General features: G+C 56.5%; 7 protein-coding genes across 7 annotated transcripts; 5 read left to right on the top strand and 2 right to left on the bottom strand.

The window, feature by feature from the left end:
- Window positions 1-299: 299 nt before the first annotated feature.
- On the top strand, window positions 300-2112 carry VDAG_04293 (WD repeat-containing protein; the record flags this gene model as incomplete). The annotated part of the gene is made up of 3 exons (XM_009650740.1): window positions 300-844; window positions 946-1665; window positions 1728-2112. 3 exons carry the CDS (start codon window positions 300-302, stop codon window positions 2110-2112), a joined length of 1650 nt encoding a protein of 549 aa, XP_009649035.1.
- A 741-nt stretch (window positions 2113-2853) lies between these two features.
- VDAG_04292 (chaperone protein dnaJ 2) lies at window positions 2854-4307 on the bottom strand (the record flags this gene model as incomplete). The annotated part of the gene is made up of 4 exons (XM_009650739.1): window positions 2854-3182; window positions 3243-4064; window positions 4126-4195; window positions 4272-4307. The coding sequence occupies 4 exons, from the start codon at window positions 4305-4307 to the stop codon at window positions 2854-2856; spliced, it is 1257 nt and encodes a 418-aa protein (XP_009649034.1).
- A 1689-nt stretch (window positions 4308-5996) lies between these two features.
- On the top strand, window positions 5997-7272 carry VDAG_04291 (uncharacterized protein; the record flags this gene model as incomplete). Its single annotated transcript, XM_009650738.1, has 3 exons — window positions 5997-6098; window positions 6191-6312; window positions 6366-7272. The coding sequence occupies 3 exons, from the start codon at window positions 5997-5999 to the stop codon at window positions 7270-7272; spliced, it is 1131 nt and encodes a 376-aa protein (XP_009649033.1).
- A 526-nt stretch (window positions 7273-7798) lies between these two features.
- VDAG_04290 (uncharacterized protein) lies at window positions 7799-9067 on the top strand (the record flags this gene model as incomplete). Its single annotated transcript, XM_009650737.1, has 6 exons — window positions 7799-7846; window positions 7909-7978; window positions 8045-8068; window positions 8167-8705; window positions 8791-8978; window positions 9037-9067. The coding sequence occupies 6 exons, from the start codon at window positions 7799-7801 to the stop codon at window positions 9065-9067; spliced, it is 900 nt and encodes a 299-aa protein (XP_009649032.1).
- Window positions 9068-9596: 529 nt separating this feature from the next.
- On the top strand, window positions 9597-10272 carry VDAG_04289 (cytidine deaminase; the record flags this gene model as incomplete). Its single annotated transcript, XM_009650736.1, has 3 exons — window positions 9597-9949; window positions 10039-10120; window positions 10195-10272. 3 exons carry the CDS (start codon window positions 9597-9599, stop codon window positions 10270-10272), a joined length of 513 nt encoding a protein of 170 aa, XP_009649031.1.
- A 901-nt stretch (window positions 10273-11173) lies between these two features.
- VDAG_04288 (ATP-dependent RNA helicase eIF4A) lies at window positions 11174-12987 on the bottom strand (the record flags this gene model as incomplete). Its single annotated transcript, XM_009650735.1, has 5 exons — window positions 12698-12987; window positions 12450-12538; window positions 12313-12367; window positions 11890-12248; window positions 11174-11827 (listed from the first exon to the last, which is right to left on the bottom strand). Exons 1-5 carry the CDS (start codon window positions 12732-12734, stop codon window positions 11174-11176), a joined length of 1194 nt encoding a protein of 397 aa, XP_009649030.1. The 5' UTR covers window positions 12735-12987.
- A 278-nt stretch (window positions 12988-13265) lies between these two features.
- On the top strand, window positions 13266-15158 carry VDAG_04287 (F-box protein; the record flags this gene model as incomplete). Its single annotated transcript, XM_009650734.1, has 2 exons — window positions 13266-13829; window positions 13982-15158. The coding sequence occupies exons 1-2, from the start codon at window positions 13471-13473 to the stop codon at window positions 15156-15158; spliced, it is 1536 nt and encodes a 511-aa protein (XP_009649029.1). The 5' UTR covers window positions 13266-13470.
- Window positions 15159-17618: the final 2460 nt, after the last annotated feature.

Raw genomic sequence — 17618 nt, 5'->3', positions numbered from 1 at the left:
GCAGGAGAAGCTCTGGAAGTTTTCTCGCCCAACTGGATTTGCGACATGGTCGAAGTGTGGTCAGCCCGCTTAGGGCAAGCGAGAACTAGTCAGCTTTGGGCAAAGCGTGTGGAAATCTTGGCGCGCTGACAGGGGGTGGACCCACCGCAGGTACAAGCCCAAAGTATCTTTTTTTCTTAGTGGGGTGGCTCTCATGTTCATCCCACCCGATCAGAGTTGAGTGAGATCTTCAGTGACCAGTGACGCTCTCAGATATCTTTGGTAGTTCTTTGGTGGTCATCTCTCTCGGCACCTAGAAGATGAAGCTCCCTTACAGTTTTCTCCAACCCTCAGGCAACGTTCTTTTCGCTGCGCGCGGCGCCAAGATTCATTCGTTCAACCTCGAGGACAACACTTACCTCGCGACATGGCAACATCCTGATGTTGAGAAAAGCGCGGGAGCAGGCGCCTCCAAGTCTGGTCCCGACACGAAAGAAGGCAATGGTCCGGCATCAGCTCTCGAGGTCACGGGTGATACGTCAACATTAAAGGATACGGCTGAGGCTGAGGTGCAGGATGGACCGCCAGCCAAGAGGCAGAGGCTTCAGGAGGAGCAGGACGCACAACCAGACAAGGACGAAGGGGCCATGGATGTCGACGAGCCATCGGCTGAGGACCAGAAGAAGGGCAGTGGCTTCAAGAATCGGAAGCAGAAGCAAAAGGAGAGGCAATATCGCCAGGGAGGACCCAATGTCAGGGGCACCTATGGAAGGACCGTCGAGCAGCCACTCATCTCCCACCTGCTGGTGACCAGCAGTGGCAGCCATCTCGTTGCCGTCTCTGGACACGACAAGACAATATGGACGTTCGAACATGATGGTCGTGGCGCCCTCACTCTGTTCTCACAACGGTTGGCCTGCCCCCCATTCTCGCCAGTCGTAATGTCCGTCACTGACCCCGAGACAGGCCTATGCCCAAGCGCCCCTGCACGGCACTCATCAGCCCGGACGACAAGCTCATTCTCAGCGCCGACAAGTTTGGCGACGTTTACACGGTTCCTCTGCTCGGCGTGCCGTCCGCTGCGTCTGAAGAGCCCCAACCCGCATCCTCAACCCCGGTCCCGGAGTCCTCGAAAGAATGGAAACCTCAAGGCACCAACCTTACCGTCCACTCCCGTCGCAACCTTGAAGCCCTCCAGCAGCAGCAGAGCCACGCAGCCAAGGCGCACGCGCTGAACGAGGCTCACCAAGCCGAGAAGGTCAAGTTTGAGCATAACCTCATCATCGGACACGTCTCGCTCTTGACGGCCATGATCCTGGCACAAAAGGGCGAGCGAAGGTACATCGTCACCGCAGACCGCGACGAACATATCCGCTTGTCCAGGTACGTGCCACAGGCGCACGTCATTGAGGGATACTGCCTCGGTCACACGCACTTTGTCAGCGCCTTGACGATACTGCCAACCCGTCCGGACGTGCTCATCTCAGGAGGTGGTGATGTTGAACTCTATGCTTGGGACTGGGAGGCCTCGAAGCTCCTGGCCAAGTTCGACCTGCTGCCGTACGTCGCGCAGGCCGTGGCTGGTGAAGCGCCGACCAAGCTGGCCGTCTCACAACTGACCTCTGTTCCTGTGACCCTTGCCGGAGAGAACACCCCTTCGTCTTTGATCTTTGTCACATGTGAAGGGTACGTTTGAAGCGCTTCTTCCTCCAATTCACAAACGCAACAAGCTAACTGAGGCCTGACAGAGTTCCCGCCATCATCATCTTCCAAACGGACTCCGAGTCCATCGTCAAGCACCACAGTCTCATCCCCACAAGCGGCAACCCGCTTCACATCGCTCACATCTCTGGGCGCGATGGTGTGCCAGCCCGCGCCATCGTCGCCCTCGATCCTGGCGAGGCCACGGAGCCCGTTGAGACGCTCTCTCTCTCGTTGGCAGGCGGCGCAGTCACCGCCGAGTCCTTCAAGCTGCAGGACGACGAGGTGACTGCTGCCGAGGCCGACGTATCCCAGGCCGAGGTGCGAAAGCTTCTCTACAGCGTGGAAGACTTGCGTAAGCACGACTTTGACGGCGATGAAGCTGCTGAAGAAGGGAAGAACGGACAGGAGGACAAGGGCACGGGGGCATAGCTCAGATAGCAAGCTGACTTTGATTCCCAGCAAACCTGCCTGCCCTTGGTTAGTTCACGTGACGACTGTTTGCGGCAGGATGTTCCTGCTGGTGGATCGCCTTTAGCTCACATGATAGCGCGAGTGAGGGTGTTGAGTTGGGGGTTGCATCGGCGCCCATGAGTGACGACGAGGTGCGCTAGTAGGTCGATCCAGGAACGCGACGACTCGCGCAAGCCATCCAGGTGTCACCAAGCACAAGTACCAAGATTCACAAAACCTGGCGACGGTATCATATTCTTTCTGGAGAGAATTCACTGTTCATTTCGTATCATCTATGCTCTAAACGCCGCTCCCGAACCATGTGTCGACTGATGTCGAGCGAAAACAGCCGAATCATTAAGACATCGGGCGTTATGCGCGCCCGGCGACACAAGACGGGACAACACCGCAAGCCTCTCGCGGATTGCTGCCCCGTCTCCTAAGTATACGCGCGAAAGCGCACAAGAAATCCCACGGCCTTCCAAGCCGCATCGGTATCGCCTGGGCACGTCCTGAGCCCTGTCCATGCAATGCAATCGTCGCAGCTTCTCTTCCCCGATCCCCAACGCTCCGCGATCAAGGTATCATGCAACATCGCTCGCAGCGTGCAAGTCGTCTCGGAGACAAGCTGGGCTCACTGTCGTGTGCCCTCGCAAGCCGAAGACGTCACCCCCCCCCCCTCTCTCTCTGATAAACAATCGCCTGAGAAAACGACACAGTTTACTGAGAAGCGCACTGCACGCGCTCGCCGTGTGGGTGGCCGTCCTCGTCATCCTCCTCCATGGAGCCGCCGCCAGCGCCGCCGCCAAAGACGCGAGCCTGGGATTGCGTCTCGATGTCCTCGAGATCTGCGGGCTCGGTCATGCCATCAGGAGGCGGGACGGTCTGGAGGCTGGGGGCGGGAAGCAGCTTGCGGAGGGCCTCGAATGAAGCCTCATCCTGCATCCAGTTCTTCTCGGGGAACTTGACGCTGAACTGGATGTACATATTGCCGTGGTCGTGGTGCCTCTCGGAGGGCATACCCTGGCCGCGAACCATCTTGACAGCATCTATAAACACACCAAGTCAGTGGAACGCTCTTGCGGAAAGATCTAGAAGGGGAAACATACCAGGGCAGATAGCCTCGCCAGGCAGAATGTCGATGCTCAGCCACCTGTCATCGAGGTGCTCGACGAAAATGGTTCCACCAGCCAGAGCTGTCACGAGCTCGATCTCAGCCTTGTACAGCAGATCGTCCTCCTTGCGAGTGAAGCGCGCGTGGGGCTTCTGCTCAATCTCGAAGACGACATCACCGGCCTGGATGCCAGGCGCCTGGTCACCCTCGCCACGGAACTCAACCTTCTTGCCGCTCCTAACACCGCGATCGACGTGAACGTGGAGAACCTTGCGATCGACGACAGTCTTCTTACCGCTGCAGTGCTTGCAACGGTCCTTCGTGTTGATGGTCTCTCCCTCGCCACTGCAGTCGGGGCAGACAGTCTGGAATCGCTGGATCATGGGACCCATCTGGCGCATCATGGTCTTCATGCCGTGGCCGTCACAGCCGGCGCAGCGCTTGACGGCGCCTTCCTTGCCGCCGCGGCCTTCGCACTTGGGGCAGATGATGGAGCGCTGGAGGGCGAGCTTGGAGATCTTGCCGCGGTAGATGTCCTCAAGCGAGACCTTGTGAGTGTGGTGGATGGTGCGGGCCTTGGGAGGGCCGCGGTTCTGCATGCCGCCACCGAACATGCCGCCGAGGCCACCGCCACCGCCGCCGAAGAACTGAGCGAACAGGTCCTCAGCGGCCATGCCGCCGCCGCCGGCACCTCCCTCAAGGCCAGCCTCGCCATACTGGTCGTAGATGCTGCGCTTCTGGGAGTCGGAGAGAATTTCGTAGGCGTGTGAGATTTCCTTGAACTTGTCCTCGGCAGCGGGGTTGTGTGCGTTCTTGTCTGAAGGTGACGTCTGTTAGTTGCGGCCTGACGAGAGACCATAGCGATAAGAGGCACATACCAGGGTGGTACTTCAAGGCGCCCGTCTTGTAAGCCTTCTTGAGCTCTTGCTCAGTGGCGGTAGGCGCAACCTGTACTGATGTTAGTCCTTTGTTGCTTCTTCTTTTTTTTTCGATGCCATGTTGGAAACGAAAGAGGAATACATACGCCGAGAACATCGTAGTACTTGGTTTCTTTAACCATCTTGCCGCGGGGCTAAAGGGTGCTTATCGCAGAGGGTTGGCGGGGAATCCGGAGATTGACTGGGGCAGTCGGAGGGGTGGGATGGAGGGGTCTACAGCAGGAGGATTCTCGTCAGTCGCAAGTCTTGAGCGTTCGTTAAGAGTCGCTGGCAGCGCTGGTTTATGGGGTTAAGAAATGTCGCAAAGTCGAGCCGACAGTGGTGAAGCCGGCTGTGGTTGGAGCCTCGGGCGAAGGTATTGTTCGGCTAGGCTGGGAGGGAAGTGACAGGGGCACGGGTGTGGAGGGTACTGACTGTAAAGAACCGGCTGTAAATTGCGCGATGGATCGAGGGTTTGTTCTGCGGATTTCGTCTATCGAGTTGGGATGAGGTTGCAGGCGCGGAGTAGGGAAGCGTGGGATATGTTGTCTTATGATCGCAAGTGCATCGAAAGATTTCTGTCGACTCAAGAAAGAAGACTCTGGAACAGCACGAGGCGGGATACGTAAACGCCTAGACTCTGGGTTTTTCAAAATAAAGGGAGTTTGCGGGTCTCTCACTCGCTGCCTTGTTGGAAAGCGGGAAGCTTGGGCTGGTCATGGAAGAGTGTGGAAGACTTTCGATCGGACGCGCCACTGTGGCTGTGCCTTCCACGTCTGTGCGCCCTTCCATCCGATCATGCCTGCCTCTGCCTCTGCCTCTGCCTCGGCCTCGGCCTCTTGCCTCTCTCTGTCTGATTGATTACGTGAGGCCTCACCCAACAAGGCTCTGTCGTTTTCCTCAGGACATTTCTGCCAGAGAGAAGATTCATGATGCTCTCCTTACCTAGGTACAATCAGAACGGTCTCAACGACTCTTATCAACAAGCTAGATCATTTTCGGCGTCGTCCTATTCGGAACATCAGATTGGTCCTACGCATGCCCCCCAAAATAAAAGCTTCTTCCTTCAATCAGCTCTCGCCAAAATCTTCCAGCGCGACACCTAGCTAATCTCTCGATTTGGTCGTAACATAGGCTTCGCCGAGGGGCAGCCGTTGCTACTACTTATACTTACATGTAACTCGACGAGCCGAGCAGGGACGAAAGCCCCTCGTGTGGCATCCGAACTCGTACTGGCAAAATCCCCATTACCTGCGCAGCCGCCAGCTATAGTCACGGCGCTCCCGATGAAGATGACAGGTAGGCCCTCCAAATAGAACGAAGCCAAGCCAGGACTATAAGGACATTCTGCCGTGCGAATTGCCTGCCGCTCTCTCCCCTTTCCCGCTGAATAGTTTGCTGTGCAACGATTTGCTGTGCGACCAATTGCAGTGCAAAGAGGGTTACAAGGGCGCCGGCATCGCCATATTCGCCAAAAGGCGGAGGCTGGTCTTGTTTGCCCGTGTCTTGGGCATGAAGACCATCTAGTCGAAAGCTCGTATTCGTGCCAAGTCCGGCCCAGATCGCCAATACCGAAGCTATAGACCCTTGACCTGGGGAGACGACTCCACTCAGCCCACTGACTTGGGAGTCAGGAGCCTGGAATAGATATCATCACGATGCTTGGAATACGAAATGACCCACCAGGGTCAAAACTTGAATGTGCTCATAAAATCTAAGGAATTCCCTCCATGGCTCTGACATCAACTCGTTCATCTCCTTCTTGACACCGGATTACTCGTTCATCTCCTTCTTGACACCGGATTGAAATCATCACGATCAACTTCTGAACAATGGCACCTCGGTCTATGCTCCTGGCAGTGGCCGCCGCCGCGATACCTCAGCTGACTGCTGCCGTCTCTGTGGACTTGCCAATTACTTACTACAACAGCTATGTAAGTCCCTCCCTTCAAGCCTGCCGACGGCCCAACACAAGGCCGATGCGAGGAGTGCGGCGTTGGGAACCATCTGCTAATCGAGATCCCAGTCCAGCGTCGACGTCGAAATCGGAAAGCCCTCCAAGACGTATCGCCTTCACCCCGACACTGGCAGCTCCACCACCTGGGTCGTCGACAAGGGCTGCGCAGAATGGTGCCACAACAACACACCGTAGGTGGTGCTCGTTCCGAAGGTGGACGCACAAGACAACTAACAACGGCCAGGTATCAACGTGTTGGATACAACGTGACGGCGTCCTGCACAGGCTACCCCCTAAACAGGACCGCCGACATCAGCTACTTGGGCGGCTACGTTGCCGGTGATGTCGTGAATGACAAGTTTACTGTCAACAACCAGACCTGGCGCCAGCCCTTCCTCAGCATCTACTATTCCGACTGGAACAACATGCCTACCGACGGCTTCATGGGCCTTGCTTTCGACAGCATTATGGTGGGAGACGCCAACAACGTGCTGACCATGCTGATGCCCGACCTCGATGAGCCCCGATTTGGCATTTACCTTGGCGAGAGCGACGCCGCCGACGAGCCTGGCCTGCTGACGATGGGCTCCTCCAAGGAGTCTGAGTACTCAGCCGCGGAGCTCACGAAGGTTCCCATCGTCAAGGGCCCGGATGGACGCTACGACGTCTGGCGGTCCTTGATCAAGGGCGTTTCGTTCAAGGGCTTCGACTCAGTCAATGGTGGCGTCAGCACGACGGACCTTGGCCTCACCAACGTGGTCTTCGACACGGGCGCTGGTAAGTCCTCGCTACCCACCGACAAGGTCCTTGCCGTGTATGAGACCATGGGCCTCAATTACACGGATCTCCTCGACGGCAAGCGCGTGCTCAAGTGCTCCGAGTTCAACTCGTCGTGGTCCATCTCATTGGAGTTTAGCCCACCCGGCGTCTCGGAGCCCATTGTGCTAACGGCCTCGGGCGAGGACCTCCGCAAGCCCGGCTTCCCGGCGGCGCCCGACGCATGCTGGCCGCCTTTCGAAGACAGCGGCGCCGAGGGCTTCACGCTCATCGGCACGCCGTTCTTGAGGAACTTCTACACTGTCTGGGACTTTGGCGCCAAGGACGAGGCGGATTTTGAGCCGACTCTGGGATTCGCCCACGTACGTCAGTGAAGGATGAATCGTGCTTCAACAGACAGGCGGCCCGTCTCCTCTACCATGATGAATAGTAATTGAAGCGTTCATGTTCTTCCGTTCTCAAATGCAATCCACGACCCACGCCGCTGCAGGTGTGTGCCGCGTGCGCCGACTGGAAGACTCTTTGACTTCAGCACTTGTTGCGACTACGTATCAGTTAGCACGGCGCTGCGGGCGCTGGCGCGCGTGGCGGCCGAGCTTATCTATTATCAATGTCAATCATGCAGCGTGGGCGGGGTGTTTGCGGCAGCCCCGCGCCCTCGGAGAAGCACCATTCCTCGACAGACTGCTGAGAGCGGCCTGGCCAGTCAGGTGGCGGGTAATCAGCAGGCTTCGAGCCTGTCCGACTATCAGGCCATTGAGGGGGGTTTAGCATGTTTGGCATATCGTTCTTTTCTTCTCCTTCTTTGTGACTGTGGATTGGAAGTTGAAGAGAGTCCAGTTCAAGCTCGAGGTCTCCGACACATCAGCAAACAGACGCGGTGCAGAGCTCATTACCACCATGGACACTACGAGTGACTTTAGCCCGTACCGCGCGGACGGCAAGCTTGTGAGTGACGTCGTGAATGCCACGGAGTCCGGCGGGGGCAACTCACTGACAGTAGGATCCAGTACGGCTTTGTCTGCGTCGTGACGGGTGCTTCACAGCCGGTGGGACAGGCCATCATCGAGGAGTTGGCGAGTACGTGCGCTTGACCTGAGGTCCTATCCTCACAGTGCTGACCTGACGACTGACCATGCTTCACAGCTCACGGCGCCGCCTCGATTTACGGTATGCAACTACGCCTGGACCTGATGGCGTTGCTCTTCCTTTGACAAACAAAGGGGCAGCGATTGTGTACGTGTGTGACTGACGAAGAGATACGGCAGCCTGCGACCATTCGGCCAGCGACGAGAGCTACGCACCCTTGCTCCGCAAGCTGGCGCAGCACGCGCCCAACACCAAGATCATCCCGTACCCGTTCCACATTGCCAAGGAAGAGGACACGCTGACGCTCATCGACGAGATCCTCGCGGCGTTCGGCCGGCTCGACGTGTGGGTGTCGTCCTCGGGCCTGCTGGGCCCGGCCGCCATCTCGGAGACGACGCCGCAGGACCTGCAGCGGTGCTTCGAGGCACACTCGATGGCGCCCTTTTACGCACTCAAGTACGCGCCGCCGGCCATGGGCAAGCTGACGGAGAAGCAGGCGTACCCAAACGCGGCACCCAAGACGCATTCGTACGGCAGCGTCATCGTCGTGGGCAGCGTCGCGGGGACGTATGGCGGGTGCTGGGGCCCGGCCTACACCATGGCGTCGCACGCGGCGCTGGGCGTCGTGAGGGCCGGCGTCGCTGTGCTCAAGGGCACGGGCGTCAGGGTGAACTGCATTTCGCCGGGTCAGATTGACGTCGGGGTTGACCTGCACGGGGTGAGTCCTGCGTTATTCCTTTTCTTGTCTTGTTGGTAACCCAAGCGAGGAGTATTCTGCTGACGGTTGACACACACACGTAAAGACCGACGTCAAGGGGATGAATGCGCAGTTCCCTCCGGCGAGCTTGCAGACCAAGGAAGCGTCGGAGGCGACCGTCGGCTTGGAGCGGGCGGGGAACCCCGAGGAGGTCGCGAGAGTCGCGGGCTTCCTGGCCTCGGGCTTCTCGTCGTACGTCAACGGTGCCAACCTCATCGTGGACGGCGGTGCATCGTGAGTGGTGTCTGTGACTGCCACCGGGAATTTGATGAGAACTGACTTTTCCGTGTAGTGTCATGAACCCTCTGACGATTCCCATCTAAGGCCTTGGGTAGGTGTTGGAGGAGGACAGCCTTTGCCTCTTTGGCAAAGACGGATGGGACGAGTTGGCATCGAGCTAGGCGACATGTCTCCCGTCGTTTCTGCAGGTGCCTATTCGTATGGTCGGTCGCGAAGCACGATGACAGCTAGTCATAAGAAACAGAAATATTCTTCTCGATGACAACAAAGCCGGATGCGCGAATCCATAGTGATATTTGATGAAATTGGGTTGATGGAGTGGTTGAGGGGGCTGCAAGACTTGGCGCAAACAGCGAGGTACAGAAGGGGAAGGCAGCGGCGTTTCGGTGGAGTCCGGGCCATTCCTATCAGCTGTTGCCCTCTAACTCCAAGGCTCTATCAAAGCCCTGCGGGCCCTTGCGCTCGTCCGTCCCAGCGCCCGTACGCCCAGTGAGTTTTTGTCACAAGACTTGATATCTCCAACCTCCCGTCCTCCTCTCCCTCTCCTCCCTCTTTCACTCCCACCTTATACCCGCATCTTTAGCCAAGGAAAGGAGAAAAGAAAGAATCAAGATGCCTAGCTACAAGACGTACTCCATCCAAGACGAGTCCCACCTCGCCGAGGTCGCCTCAAAGTACGGCCTCACCAAGGACCAGGTCCAGACGCTGCACGATAGGTCCGTCGCTGCTAAGAGCACGGCGTACTGCCCCTACAGCAAGTTCCGCGTCGGCGCCACCATCCTCTCCAACGCCGGCCAGTTCACCGACGGCGCCAACATTGAGAACGCTTCCTACGGCGTCGGCACCTGCGCGGAAAGGGTCGCCTTTGCCAAGGCCGTCCAGGAGGGCATCCGCGGCTTCAGCGCCGTCGGCGTCGCGGCTGACATTGAGCCCACCGTCAGCCCCTGTGGTGCGTGCCGACAGTTGTGAGTCGCCCCTTTCTGTACTGGCTTGCCTGGCTCGACTTGCGTGGCACTGTCCGTGGTTGTGGTCCCATGAAACTGACAAAGGGCAGCATCCGTGAATTCTGCACAGTTGAGACGCCAATCTTCATGTTCAACATCAAGGGGGACTATGTTGTCTTGACACTGGACGAGGTGAGTGGCCACCCCTGTGACCTAAGGTGCTGTTGTTAGCTGTGCATCAAGCATTGGGCTGACGAAACACCAAGTTATTGCCTATATCATTCGGACCTGATGTGCTCCCCCCTCCGGAAGTCTTGGAAGCGAACTTGGCACAGCTCAAGTGAGCATCATATTTCACTAGATGTAGTATTCATCTAGTAAGGGCAGGCTCACTTGAGCCGTTAATATAGTAAAAAAAAACTGGAATCAAAATATCACTTGGAATAGCCAAACCCGTAACCACCTGTGCATCAAACGAACGCAACAGCGGTAGGACCTATCTCTTGCGACACTCACCGCGCGTGCTGGGACACGACGGCTGGCGAACTAGGTATTACCTACAGGTGCCTTATTGCTTGGACACATGCCTGGTCAGGGCTTGTTCGGTGGGGGGTGCCTCGACGCCGCGGGGTAATGGCGGGGTACGTTAGGTCGCTGTACGTCGAACAATATTTCCATCTGCCCCTCACTGCTTCCAACCCTCTATTTGGGCCACAACCTAGCTGCCTACTAAGTACGCTTCGCATGCTTATACAGGCTGCCCTCCAACTATACACACACAAGTGGTGCACGACACATCATCATCACTATGGTGCAGCAATGTAATTAGGAAACTGATTCATGATTTGCCCCCCCTAACTACAGACCGAGAGACCGAAAGAGAAATCGAGACGTGAACCTGCCCCATTATTCTCCGATGGCTCCCGTCCGCACCTTCAGAAGCATTAAGGTGCCGGAGAGACCCATGAGCCTTCTTCGCCCGCAATGAAGCCACTTTTTGTGATCGCCACTGATGAGCCAGGGCGCAGCCGGCCGCGCGGCAACCGACCAGCCGCGCCCCAGGCGACGTCTCTAAGCAGCGTCGACCGATCTATCGACAAACAACAACGACTGGACAGGACCTTCTTCGACGGTCCTGGGAAGCACGCCACCCAAATGCAAGGTCCGTCCGTGATAGGGTGGATCTCCGAGTGTGCCCTTGTCCCAAGACCCAAAACGCGTGGTGTATGTGGGTGTGTGTGGCGCTTAGATGAGGTCGGCGACGTTCATGGGCATCTCCTCAATCTGGGTGCTGTAGAACTGCTCAATCTCACGCATCATGCGAACATCCTCGGCGGTAACAAAGTTGATCGCAACGCCCTTACGGCCGAAACGGCCACCACGACCGATACGGTGGATGTAGTTCTCGCGGTTGGCGGGAAGGTCGTAGTTGATGACCAGCGAGACCTGCTGGACGTCGATGCCACGGGCCAGAAGGTCGGTGGCGATCAGGACACGAGAAGAACCGGAACGGAACTCCTTCATAATCAGGTCACGCTGACCCTGGTCCATGTCACCGTGCATGGCGGAGACGGTGAAGTCACGGGCAGTGAGCTTGTCGGTGAGCCAGTCGACCTTGCGGCGGGTGTTGCAGAAGATGACGGCCTGGGTGATGGTGACAGTCTCGTACAGATCGGAGAGGGTGTCGAGCTTCCACTCCTCCTTCTCGACGGCAATGTAGAACTGCTTGATACCCTCAAGGGTAAGCTCGTCCTTCTTGACGAGGATACGGATAGGGTCGCGCATGAACTTGGTGGTGACCTCGAGGACGTCCTGGGGCATGGTGGCGGAGAGAAGGACGACCTGGGTGCTCTGGGGAAGGAGCTGGAAGATGTCGTAGATTTGCTCGGTGAAACCGCGCTGGCAAGACGTGTTAGACGACACACGATGGAGATTCAGAGAGGGAGAAGGGTGGAACGTACCGAAAGCATCTCGTCGGCCTCGTCGAGAACGAACATCTTCATGCTGTCGGTCTTGAGGAAACGACGCTGGATCATGTCGTGGACACGGCCGGGGGTACCGACGACGACCTGAGGGCCGTCCTGGAGGGCCTTCATGTCGTCGCGGACAGAGGTGCCGCCAATGCAGGCGTGGCACTCAATGTTCATAAAGTCACCGATGGCGATGACGACCTTCTGGATCTGCTGGGCCAGCTCACGGGTGGGAGCAAGGATAAGGGCCTGGCACTGCTTGACGGCGGGGTCGATCTTCTGCAGGACAGAGATGGAGAAGGTGGCGGTCTTGCCAGTACCGGACTGGGCCTGGGCAATGACATCGTTACCTGCACATTGTGTGAGCGGGAGGTGAAAGGGGGAGGAGGGATTAGAGTCGGTGGTTTTACGTACCCTTGACGACGGGCATGATGGCACGGGCCTGGATGGCGGAGGGACGCTCGAAACCCTGGACACCGCCTATCAGTATGCGACATATTGTGGGAGGACGGAATTTCGCCGACGAGGCGACGAGGTCAAGAAAAACTTACGTAGGCGTAGACACCACGGAGAAGCTCCGACTTCAGTTCCATGTCGTCGAACGACTCGCAAACCTCGGTCCAGTTGGACTCGATGGTCGCTGTAGTAAGGCTGGTCAGCAACGGGTCGCTGAGGGGTAGCAGCAGGTGGGTGGGCGGTGCGTCGCCTGGCGTCGCGGTCCCATGCGGCGAGCGCGATGCGATGCGACACAGTCCGGTGTAGTTGCAAGGGCGGAAAAGAGGTTGTCGCGATCACTCACCCTCGTTGATCTCCTCCAGTCCCTGGGAGTCAGCCATGATTGCGGTTTGGTGTTGCGATTGTTGGTCGGCGGGCAAATGCGGCTTGTCGTAATCACACGGGAGACTCGTAGAGTATACCGTGGAAAATCGTCAAAGAGAGTCTAGATATTTAATCTGAGACTCGTCTAGGTGCTCTTGATAAAAATCAAAGAGCAGGGGGGAATGTCAAGTTGTTGGTGTTGAGGTGGATAAGTGATCTGGGTGGTCGTGGTGTGGCGGCACGGGAGAAAGAGAAGAGTCGTTAATTTTTTTTTCTTTGCTAGTCACGTGGTTGGCCAGCGATAGGAGAAAGAGGAGGGGCAGGGGCGATCCCACGGTTTTAAGCGATGTTGAGCCGTGCCACGCCTGTCTTCCGACGCAGCACTGACCTCACAGCCTGCCCCTGCCCCCACCTCACTTGACTGCCATCAGCCCATTCAACACAGCGGCGACATCCTAGTCCAGCCAGATGCCTGTCAGTGGAGGGGAGTCCCAAAGATGGATTTTTCCCTACTATTTTGGCCTCAGTCAACATTCCCTTCAGACTTCGAACACTTGATCGCGAGGCGAAACTCTGACCAACGAGTCATCCTGGGGTTACATGGTGGTCAAGCCCTGATCCTTTCTTTTTTTTTTGTTACCCCTCCTCCTTTGTATAGTGTCTTAGCTTTCTGCCGAGTCCCCCACGTCTACCTACAGACCAGGGCCCCAACCTGGCTGCCCCTCCACCACACGCACTGATCGCTGTATACACATGACGGCCAACGACATCTCTCGGCCGAATGGCCTTGGGCCTAACAATGGCACGTCACACGTCAGTGAGGCCAAACGTGAGCATGCGCACACCGAAGATGCTATGACACCGACGACGCATGAGTCAATCTCAAGCCTTCCCACCCACCCTTTAGGGGTGAAGCCTCTCGGCAACCAATTTCTCCATGAAGGTCCAAACGCACGCCCTTCTGCTGGTGCTTTTCGGTCATTCTCCGACGAGACACTCATGTTGTTTCTGGAGTATCTTGACCAGCATTCACTGAGGCGCTTGGGCTACACTTGCCGATTCCTTTACGCCTTTTGTTCGTCTGCTGAGTTGTGGAAACCCCTTTTCCTTGAGTGAGTCTTCTTCCTCCTCCAACACAAGGCTGCTGGTGCCCGGAATGAGGCCAATCATGGCACTCAGTCATCCTGTATGACTGAGTCACAGTCGCGGTGTTTTGTGGCCGGGGACCGACAGGGTTGCAAAGGCTAAAACTAACTGTTCCCAGGCACCATACGACAGGTCGATTTGGCGGAAAGTGGCAGGGCTCTTGGAGGGCAACACTGCTCGGGCTGGCAGTTGACCAGGAATCCAAGATTGACTGTAGCAATGTTTTCTCCGATGTCCTGCACAGGCCATTTGTCTGCAGCCATCTGGACTTGTCCAGGTTTGCCACCAAGATCCCCCGTGGTAACCAAATCACCAAGCTTGACAATCTGTCATATGATGAGTTCGCAGCCTCATGGACTGAAAAGCCCTTTGTGTTGACGAAATGCATTCAGGATTGGCCAGTCTTCCAAACCTGGACCATTGAGACGATTTTGAAGCAATACGGTGACGTAGAGTTTCGTGCCGAGGCTGTTGACTGGCCCTTCTCGACATACCACGACTATATGAAAAACACAACTGACGAAAGCCCTCTCTATCTTTTCGACAAGAAGTTCGCCGAGAAGATGCACATCAAAGTGGGCCGCGAAGAGGGCGCAGCATACTGGAAGCCAGAGTGCTTCGGTCCTGATCTCTTTGAGCTTCTTGGAGACGAGCGGCCAGCGCACCGATGGCTGATCATTGGCCCCGAACGCAGTGGCTCAACCTTCCACAAAGACCCCAACGCAACGAGCGCCTGGAACGCAGTTCTGCAGGGTTCCAAATACTGGATCATGTTCCCGCCCTCCGTGTCGGTGCCCGGCGTTTTCGTTTCCAGGGACGCGAGCGAGGTGACGAGCCCCATCAGCATAGCCGAGTGGCTGGAGACATTCCATGACGAGGCACGGCAGCTGCCTGAGTGCATCGAGGGCGTCTGCCATGCAGGAGAAATCCTGCACGTCCCCAGCGGATGGTGGCATCTCGTGGTCAACCTGGAGAGCGGTATTGCGCTGACTCAGAACTTTGTACCCAAATCGCCTTCGCTCCACCACCTCTCCGAAGCGTTGTCGTTTCTCCGAGACAAGGCGGAGCAGGTGACTGGTTTCGAGCGCGATGTGACGGACCCCTACGGGCTGTTTGTGGAGCGGCTGCAAGCAACATACCCCGAGGCACTCGAGGAGGCGCTGCGCATCTTGGATAGTAAGGCGGCGCATAAGAAACGGAAATGGGAGGAGGCAGTCGGCGCAGGGCCGGCGGAAGCTGAGGGTGGAGGGTTCAGCTTCGGGTTCGGCGGCGATGACGATGACGAGATACCCTGAATGGATGCATCTTCGGCGGGTGCTTTTGGTCATTCACGGCACATATGGACATGCGTTTGTGGTATGAGGCTTTGGTCACTAGCCCACGGCCATCAACACACATTGCGGGCATTCTCTGAGCGATCAGGCGATTTGGTTTCGGCATAGGTTAGATAAAAAGACAATGTAGACTGAGCTTCGGGACACAGATGACCTGGCATGAACCATTAGGAGAGTCTCTCATCAACATCACAAGGCTTCGGCATTCGAACTATTATGCGTTCTGTGCTGATGTTGGCGTATATAGTCATGGTCATGTATGTCCGAGACCGTGCCTATGATTTGATGGACATGATCATATCCAAGCTTTTCTTGCTGAGATAACGAGGACACTACAGGCATGTATACAGACATCTGAGTCCGTACGATGCTTTTCACTAACATCTCTGACGAGTGCCTACCTCTGGGCAACGTCACCAGCGAGGTCAGTGTGTCACATCAATACTGCTCCGAAAGACGTCTCAAATGCGAACCTAACCGAGTCGAACGTCATAAGTCTTATATTACATAAATACCTTGTAACACGATATTGGCCATAGACTCTCACCATCGGCTTGAATCATAATAGTCTAGGTAGCAAGACAGACATACAGGTGTGCCTATCTGTGCAAGGCCTGTCTTCTCGAGTATAGATCCCGTGTGAGCATTGCTATGACCACGAGGAAACCAAAGCTCCTAGCCTTGCAGTCTCTGTTCACGATTGACTGATATTTCTGTACCACAAAAGGAAGACGAGGTCGTTGTAGAGAGGCAAGGCCAATAAGACGTGGGAGAAGATGGCAGCAAGTCATTCACTGAAGTTATTATAAGAGGACAACCGAGGTGGCGGGCCGGTGCAGGAGATCGTTGTTGCTTTGTGGCCGAGGGCATTTCTATTGACAGATTGTTTTCGATAGCCAACAAAAGACTTCTACTGGCCTCGTGCTCAAGCATGGGACTGCAGCCCCATCCGTGTTCATACTGCTTTGATATGCGTTCAACATCATAACCTTAGTGGGAAGCTCTGAGGCTGGAAGCTACCTCTAGGGCGTGTACTAACCTCAGGTAGGCGGGTACATGTAGCTCATGCGGGGAGCAGCTCACCGTTTTCCTACCAGGCACAGGCACCGTCAGGGACATACGTGGAGACCTCCCAGACGATGCATGCAATCTAGGTACCTTAAAGCAGGTATGAGCAGAAGATCGGATACCACGAAGCATAATATTTGTTTCGGAGACACAGGCAGGCGCCAGCCATCGAAGGCGCCCTCCATCTAGAACTCAGCCAGCTTGCTCTACGTGTAGGTAGGTACCTGGAACCTTGGCGGCCTGTCCCTGCCTCAGCTCTTCTGCGACACGGCTTGACGGCCTCGCGGCGACCCCTGCCTCGCCGCTTCAATGCACAAGCGCCCAGCCAACCAGGCCATGCGCCCACCACCCACGACGAAGCTCATCACGTCACGGTGTCCAGTTCAGTGCTGTAGCACCTCAGTTGAGGTGAAGGGAAGAAGCCGACAAGACAATGGAACAGACGGAGCGGACGGGCTTCCACCCACCTGTCCGGCCACCTCATGTGACAGGTCGCGTCCAATCTGGGCTTCTCACTCGCCGACCCATCTCAGACAGACTTCACGCTCTTGCATCAAATCTCCATGAGTTCTCGTCAATCTCCGACCGACTAAAGGCAAATCCTGACATCCACTGCATCTTTTATGCTGCCCGCTCCCATGCCTCCTACTATGTAACAAAAGAGCCTGAGCCTCGACAAATAGTCCCCCCCCAAACCATCGACCGTCTGAGGTCCCCACTCAGGTGGCCCAGTCCCCTCTTTTCATCCAAGGTGAGAGCTTCCCACTAGCCTCCCCCTCCCTTCCCGCTGTCGCCCCAGGCCCAACCGTCTGTCCATGCGCTGCACCCACCATCAATCAATCTACGTCGCCTCGTCGACTCACCACTCCATCCACTTACTTTCCATTTACACTTGTTCCTCTCTCCTGTTTCTGTCTCTGTCTCGACCCCCCCAAGACAAACATCACGTACCGCGGACACGACGCGTCCCTCCGGCAATGTACGGCTCATAGGTTCCCACACGCTGCAGGAGCTGACGTAGGATGTCTTGTCCATGCTGCTGCTCTTGCTAACACTGCTTCTCGAACCATAGCCTTTCCTTGTTCCTTTTCCAAAGCACCACCTCCATCACTCACCTGCAACCCTCTAGAGGCTGCATATCGGACGGACCCCCCCCTTACCTACCCACCTACCTAGGTACCTACAGTACTACCTACCCACCTGAACCCGAGAGAGATACGCAACGTCCTGTCCCCACTTCGAATCGGAGCTACTGCTGGATCAACAACAGCACGCCTACTCGCTCTTCCCCCTTCCCTGCCTGTCATTCTCATATCGCCAGTCTCTCAACCTCGAAATCCCGTTGCTCCGACC

This window comes from Verticillium dahliae, genomic scaffold (assembly GCF_000150675.1).
Source record: "Verticillium dahliae VdLs.17 supercont1.7 genomic scaffold, whole genome shotgun sequence".
NCBI lineage: Eukaryota > Fungi > Ascomycota > Sordariomycetes > Glomerellales > Plectosphaerellaceae > Verticillium > Verticillium dahliae.
This window is presented reverse-complemented; position numbering and strand designations above follow the sequence as displayed.